This window comes from Gavialis gangeticus, unplaced genomic scaffold (assembly GCF_001723915.1).
Source record: "Gavialis gangeticus isolate Ggan-Ray unplaced genomic scaffold, GavGan_comp1, whole genome shotgun sequence".
NCBI classification, from domain to species: Eukaryota; Metazoa; Chordata; order Crocodylia; family Gavialidae; genus Gavialis; species Gavialis gangeticus.
The window spans coordinates 73,699,500-73,707,547 of record NW_017729034.1 but is presented as its reverse complement, the minus strand read 5'-3'; the positions used below and the strand labels follow the sequence as shown (position 1 = coordinate 73,707,547).

Here is an 8,048-nt window from a genome sequence, read left to right as displayed (position 1 = left end):
AACCCCAACCCCCCCACCACCACCACCTTTTTTCCCCTTCCTATCTCTTCTAAACAACCTATAGCCCTCTATGTCTAATGCCCAGTCAAATGTTTCATCCCACCATGTCTCCACTAGGGCAACCAGGTCGATTTTACTGCTTGCAAGCAAGAGAGCGAGCTCCTCCTGCTTGTTTCCGATGCTTCTTGCATTAGTGAAGATACACCTTAATCCCCCCGAGAGAGCCCTGGGCACCCCCCTTCCTGAGAGACAACTGGTCCCTTGGTATATACCTGAGCTCTTACCTGGGCAGGTCCTATACCTGGTTGAGTTTTCTCTTGCTCCTGTGGATCCCCGTCCCCCAACGAACTTAGTTTAAAGCCCGCCAGAGGAGGTCAAGAGATTACATAGGCTGAAATTCATCCATCTTAGACAGGCATGGTACCTCAAAAGAAAAGCCAGTTCATGTCTTTGGGGAAGTGACAGGGATATTTACAAGCCTTGTCCCAAATCCCTTCTCTCTCCCCCTCTCTTTACCTTGCTCATCACTTGGGCAAGAACTTTAGTGTCCTGTCCCCGTCTCCTTGTGTCCCCTAGCCCGGTTTAAGGCCCTGCTCTCTCCATTTAAGAAGTACTTAGAATATATTTCACAGTGTCTCAATCTATATAGATATGATAGTAATCCATGTTGGGAAAAGAGAAATCAGTCCCCAACCAATGAAGACCCTGTTACCTGTGTGAACCTGTAGAATTGCTCACAGCCACAGATTATTTAAAAATTAAAATAAAAGGGGACAGGCAGAGCCAAACAGTGAGTTGCCCATGAGCCAGCAGATGGTGGTGGCCCCTGATTTAATCCAAAGGCAGAAGAGAATGGAGAAAAGGCTCCAAATAAAAAAAGGCCAAAGGGCAGACATACAATCTTGTTTATCTCCCCCTTCAAGTAAATATGACTCTCCCCAAGCCCTTCTCCCCCATTAAATATTATGTCACAGCTGGGAGACTCTGTGGTTCATTTCCCACCTGTAAATTAGTAATATTTGTCTGACTCAGAGAGATGTGACAATTTATTTAGGGTTCTATCCCAGTGATGACTGTACAGTAGACTGAGCCTTTAATGTTTGTGCAGGGCTTTGAACAGCAAAAACACTAGCATAGACACATAATGCTTAGTAGTAGCATTATTGGATTAGAAATTCAGAACCTTCTGTACTTCCAGCTGTCTCAGGAGAGCATGCTCTCTCGCCTCCCTCTGAAGGCCCAATCCAGCTCTCCACCGAATACTACCTGTGGTGGTAAGAGCTCTTAATGCAGGTGGAATTGAGGGGTAGGGAAGGATGAAGGTGATCAAGATTTGCAGATAAGGCCCCAAGTTATTAGGGCTGGGATGCCAAATTTATCAGGCCCCACAGGTCAGATGAATGGTCCATTCTGGGTTGGACCTGGGCTGATTCTGGCCCACAGGCCAGCTGGATCCAGTATATGGAGCCAGTCTGGCCCAGGCACTGCATGCAGTGCACACCAGACCAGACCTGCACTCCATATGGATTGTGCATCCCAGCCTGTGGCTATGCAGCATGTGGGTCCACGCCTAGGCCCATGGGCCATATGTTTAATACACCTGTGCTAGACACCCAAGGCTAATCTATGAAATCTGAAATTACAAGTATACTAAATCAAATTGTGTTCATAGAAAGTGGGCCCTGCTTAATCCTTCCATTAAGCAGTCCTGGAAACCCTGTTCCAATAATTATTAACCCTTTTTTTACACCACAGTAAAGGTATATAGTCTTTGATATATTCACTCAGTTAGACAGTGGCTCTTCTGCTCTACATGATGTTCATTGCTCATGTAGAGGAAGAAGGAAAGGCCAAGCAAAGTGCATCTTGTCACTTGCTGACTGCTGCATATGGATGAAAGCTGGGATTCTGTTTTGACTTCTGCAATAATCAGCTGGTGCCCACCCAGAAGCATGAAGATACTTGCACACATTATTGGTCATAATATTATGGAGCTGCATTTTAAATCTAGCTTGCAGCCTTTGATTCTGTCTAGAGTACACAGTAAATTAATATTTCATTAAAATGAAGTTAGTGGGGTTGGAATTTAATATCCTAAAAGGCTGTGATATACGTTCATAATATAGGTTTCTTCCTGTTCATTTTTTAAACATGTTTCACCAGGGGCAGGCGAAGTGCAGCCGGTGGGCCATACTGGGCCCCTGGCAGACTCCGTTTCCCAGAAGCCCCTGCCTGCATCGCTGCAGCCAGTTTCCATGGAGACCCTAGGAGTGGCAGGGCTGTGACAGCACAGGAACAGGGTTTCCATGAAGCTAGGCTGCAGCAGCACTGGCAGGGTGTGCAGCAGGGTGGGAAACTGCTTCAGGGCCAGGATTTTGCAGCGGTGACAGCATGGACCAGAGCTGGGGCAGAGCTACGATCTGCTGCCTGCATGCCCCAGGCAAGAGCATGCAGGCAGCAGATTGCAGCTCCGTCCCAGCTCCAGTCCACACTGTCACCACTGTAAGAGCCTAGCTCCAAAGCAGCTCCCTGCCCAGGTGCATACCCTGCCAGTGCTGCTGGGGCTCATCTCCATGGAAACCCTGGCCGTGCGCTGTCACAGCCCTGCCACTCCTAGAGTCTCCGTGGAAACCAACCACAGCAATGCAGGCAGGGACTGCTGGGAAATAGAGTCCAGCCGCTGGCCAGATCTCCCATTTTGCCCACCCCTGCTTTAGGCTCAGGCTTATTTTCTGCTGTTGAAGTGTACATATCAGCAGTAATTGGATGCTTTCCCACTCGCATTTAAGAGACATTTTTGTTAATAGTTCATGGTGGACATATTAATACACATTTTGCCTGATGGAGACAATAGAGAAATGCACAGGTTAATGTAGTAGGATTTATTTAAATGTACCAGGTGGTGCTGACATGAAAAATAAGGTTGCCCATACCATGGTATTCCACACTTCATGACCTCTGCCCTGTCAGGCACAGGGCAGTGTTGTGCAGTAGGGGGGAGTATGGCATCAAGGAAATGGGCATCAATGACTGTGTGACTAGGTTTCAAGCCTCAAAAGTGGCAGTTTTTGAAAATCATTTTCTCTTAACGCCTGTACTGCTGTAGATATACACAGGGAAGTACAAACTTCCCTTAGCCATGCTGGTCTGCATGTTATTAATACAGTTACTAAGAAACCCTTACTGACTGGCAGCAGTCACAGGATTATTAAACCCAAAGAGAGAAGCATTACAAATATCCCCTTGGCTGGCATACAGGTGTTTGTAGCAAATATGACGAATAATAACCATTGTAGTTCTGCCAGCTAAGATGAGGTCACAAAATCTCCTGCTTCAGGATATACACTGATCTCTGCAGCATTTACAGCAAGTTTTACCCCCAAATAAGATGGGATCCTAGTAGTTGTTCACACTTTCAGCTCCTTTTTGATCACTCAGTTGAGTGTGCTCAGCACCTCAGTGGATCATGTCTGGCATTGCACAACTGGCCTGAGGCATTGTGGAGGGCCTTTTCACCCTTGTTCTGAAGTAAAAATCTTGGTGCTGCTGATCCAGCAGGATGCAGGAGTCGCATCTGGTAGAGCAAAGCACTCTTCTTCTTATCACAAGTCTGTTCTTGAACAACACAGGAACACACATTTTCAGGAACATGTCTTCTAGGACTCTGGCTTGCACAGCACAGTAGCGTTCACACCAGCAGCTGTTGTAATCTGAGCTGTAACACAAAACCCCATTGAACTGTCCCAGTGTGTTGAGAGTCAATTTAATTATTTCATAAGGGTACTCATTTGACTCTGCATCTAGTTTTGCAAAGTGATCGTTGATCAGTCCCACAAGGAGCCCTGTAAGTGAAAGGACTCGAACCAAACATTTCAGGCTGAACTGTCTGACAGTTGGGGGCTGTTTCAGAGGAAAAATTAGTTTTCATATCAATGCTCAAACACTTAAATTGCAGAATAACAGTGTTATTGCATTTTAAATTAGTTTTTAGAAGCTGTTTTTTAATTAGAATGGGGTGGGTGCTTGTGTGTGTGTTGGAGAAAGTGAGTGTGTGTGCATTTGCTTGGAGATAAATTGCTAACTGAACAGCACAAGCCCTGGAAGAGTGCAAAGCATTTAGAAGATGCACCATGCAGAAGACTCAACAAGGAAAGCTTTTTATGTAGCTATCAGCAGGTTCCTTAATGGTTTTATAACTGTAAATGCTGTCTATGCATTACTGAGTGTGGGAGTAATGAGCATTAGTTAAGAGAGGCAAATAAAAAAAGTAAACCAAGACATTAAGTGCTTTTTTTTTTCCTTTCGGTTTTTTTTTGGTCTCCTCCCAGCTTTAAACAAACCACTTCGCTGCAAACTAACAATTCTGCCATTTATTTTGCTAGGTTAATAAAAACAAGAAGTGGCGCGAACTGGCAACCACCCTGAATGTTGGTACGTCGAGCAGTGCAGCCAGCTCCCTGAAAAAACAATATATTCAGTACCTGTTTGCCTTTGAGTGCAAGATTGAACGAGGGGAGGAGCCCCCTCCAGAGGTCTTCAGCACTGGAGATACTAAGAAACAACCTAAGATTCAGCCGCCATCTCCTGGTAAGTAGAAGAACTGCAGGTTCTTATAGCAGCATTTTTAAAAATGCAGATCTTTTAGACAACATCTTGCACCTCTCAACCCTCCTATCCCAGCAGGCATTTTAGGAAGATCCCTTGCTAACCTTGGATAACTTAGTTGAATAGATACATCTGAGGATTTCACTTGTGTGTCTGAATGGGCTCCAGGCCTGTGTCAAAGTTAACTGGGAGAAGCAGACTGCAGCGCTATGTGTCTCTTGCTCAGATACATGCACAGGCCAGTGCACCTGTACCTCCTTAAGCATTTGCATGTCTTGTCAGTCTGAAAAATAGCAAGATCCTAAGGGTTAAATTACAAAATGGTAGCAAATAACAATGGCATTCTGCAGGGCTCTGTAAAACATGCAATTCCCAGTACTGCAAAAATATATCCTGACTAAGGACCAGATTCTGCAACCCACAGTTTCATTAGTATGAATCTGGAGTGAATTACAGCATTCTGGCAAGCAGAAACACTAATCAGTTAGGGTTAAGATGGCAGCTCTGGTCCAGTAAATGGAATACAGCCTGCTTCTCTGATATACAGTTCTTTTTAAATGCAAATGTAGAGAGTTGAGAGAATACAGAGATTTTGCTCACTACTAGACTTTGTAGTTTAGAATGTGTCACTCTCCTCTGCCATTGTCATTAATCTTGCATATTAAAATAATTGATATTGGCCCCTTTCTGTATTCTGTTTCTTATTGTCAGGAGGCACAAGAACTGAAAGCGCTTGATTTTGGCTTCTGTCTCAGTGTGTACAGGATGGTGTTTGAAATAGACAAAGGGAGTGAGATTTTCTTGTTTTATCTGTATTCAACTTGAGACCCTTAATAGTTGACAAGTGTTATTGGCATCTGATAGAGAGAAACTTAAAGGAGTTACATGTTCAAGAAATGAAAGAGTGGGTAAAGGACATTATTGTTCTGTAGCATGTTTATTTCTTGGCTTCATTTGGAAAAAGACAACAGAAATTATCATATATATTTTCTGCCTCTGAAATCACACAAGGGTAGAAATGTTACAAGAGTGAATGGGAGAATAGGGGCTTCTCAGACTGTTTTGTAGAACTATATTTAATACAGAATAATCTCTTGGTTACATACCTTCCCATTCACTATGTTGCAAGCCATCTCTCCTTGCTGGCAATACAATTCCATTCCTGTGACAACTGCAGCATTTGCTTACATTGACAGGTTGTTTTAGGAAAATTTTTAACATATCTTAGTTTCTTTTATGCATGTTAACCGTCCAAAAGAAGGAGAGAACAGCCAGTTCTCCTCAGAATTTGCAGACTGCAGGCCCCAGTTTGGGGGCCTCTCTTACAGATATAAAAAGCACAAAGAGCTTTTAAGTTATGTAGTGCCTTCCCTGGCCAGGCAGGATTATTCATTGTAATAGTGGTTCCCAAACTGTGGCTCTCACTAGTGCTCATGTACTTCTATAGTATTTTCCATTCAAAATATGATGGTAAGGCTCATTATGCCCTATTAAAAATTTAGAACATCGACAGCAGTTTAGTGGCCCAAGATATTTGGAAACCACTGTCTAAGGATGCTCTGTTGTGCTTGGTCCAGTGTGCTAAATGTCTCAAGTGATAGGACTGAAATCCCTTCACCTGCAGTAAATATTCCATAAACTAACATTGTTAGGAATTTTTCCTGATATTCATTTTCAATTTACCTTCTCTCATCACTAGCTGACCTCTTTAAAACACCTGAAATAATGCCTTCCCCTCTGTAATGTTTAACCCTTATAAAACCTTAATGGGGCTTGTGCCCCATCACTAGTTAGTTAATATCTCAGGCAAGTATCTCACTCTGAAAAGCAAGTTTGAGAGCTAAAAAGGGACCCAAGTGTTGTAAACAAGGGTAGTCTGGGTATTTGAAAGTCTAAAGGAAGCATAGATTGGTCAGGACATGCATTGTTATTAAAAATTGAAAGCTCTTGGATTTGACTCCTTCGCCTACACAGAGAGGATGGTAAATGGAGCTGAAGCCATTAGATGCGTTAGGGAGGAGGCTAAGAAAATACATCTATTTTTAAAATGAAAAAGCAGAACTAAAACTGAATGAAATATTCTGCTTCCCTCTTCCCTGCTCCCAATGTTGCCATTCGGTAATTTGGTTAGTGACTCGGGCAACTGCCATAAAACTTGCCTGAATTTTGAGATCTTGTTTTAAATAGCAGGACCTTAAACAAAAGCAGAGAAACATTATGGACTGCTCTGCTTTTATAGATTCCAGTGTAGCTTGGAACTAGAAATGAAAACCACGAAGTCCAAGTTTAAATTTAATCACAACGTTACATGCAGTTCAAACAAGCTGTCTATGAAGAGAACTGAAACTATTTTTCTAAAATAAAAACACAGCAGGGCATAGGGACCAGAAGAGGGAGAAGTGAGTAAAGATCTCAAGGTTTGTTTTGTTTGCTGGAAAAGAACTTGTGTCGCTGATTGGACTGCACTTCTGTATGGAGAAAGGCTTTCCCAGTGTGTATCGGCTTTAGTACATGAAATCCCGCTGAGGTGTAGATGCTGCAAAAAGCACAGGCCTGTTCTCTTTAACAGTCAGCCTTTTTTTTTCTTTTTCTTTAGCTTATGGCAACATTAACGTTTTAACTACACAAAAGAAGTAGGCTTGCAGATGTATTGTAGATAATCCATTCCTCTTTTGCTTTCAAATAGAACAGGAAGCAGTAGACTAAAGGGTTGCTAGCTTTAAATGCTAAGGTCCCACTTGTGCAGCTGGTTCCATACAAGCAGGCCCCAGTATCCTTGTGGAGCCCAAGTACATATGTGTATAGACATTGAACTCTGTGGCTCAGGGGGCCCCATCCAGCCCTATATTCCTGTTTGTCACAGGAAGGGGAAGCTGGGCTTGGTCCATGCCTGCAACCAGCTGAGGATATGAGCCTAGGACAAGGATGGGGAAGCAGCTTCAAAATCACTTATTAAAAAAAAAAACCCAGGAAGCTCAGTTGCTCATAAGAACTGAAGGAACTTGAAAAGAGCAGGAAGACCTTTGCTAGAATTTCTGGGTGAAAGGAGAAACCTAGTTCATGTGTAGGAGGTGGTGGTGGTATGGTGCCCCACTGGCTTATTGCATTGCATGAGGGGGTGAAATTCTGTTACTGCTTCCATTCCTTGCAGCCCTGCTGACTTCAGGGTAGGTGGGGGATGTAACTGAATGCAGAATTTCTCTCTCTGTGCTGCACTTGACCATCTAGGGAAAAGCCCTGCAGCTTGAATAGAGGGATTGGACTAGTTAAGCAAAGCAGCGGGTCAGTGGGCCTTGCAAACTGGTGATCTATACATCAGCCAATTTTAATGCACAGCTTGCACATACATCTCCAGTCCCTTCAGATACTCCCAGAGAAAGAAGGTGGCTCTGAGTGTGTCAGATTTCTTTCTCTTGGGAAACAGCAGTTGAAAGGGGTTTGAG

At 43.5% G+C, this 8,048-nt stretch overlaps 1 protein-coding gene across 5 annotated transcripts in view; it reads left to right on the top strand.

The window, feature by feature from the left end:
- The window catches only part of ARID1B (AT-rich interaction domain 1B), a 583,022-nt gene that overhangs the window by 533,860 nt on the left and 41,114 nt on the right, over positions 1 to 8,048 (top strand). For all 5 annotated transcript variants that reach the window (XM_019526890.1, XM_019526889.1, XM_019526886.1 and 2 more), the window contains one exon: positions 4,383 to 4,587. In XM_019526890.1, coding sequence (XP_019382435.1) covers positions 4,383 to 4,587 — 205 coding nt within the window. The remainder of the gene's footprint in view (positions 1 to 4,382; positions 4,588 to 8,048) is intronic.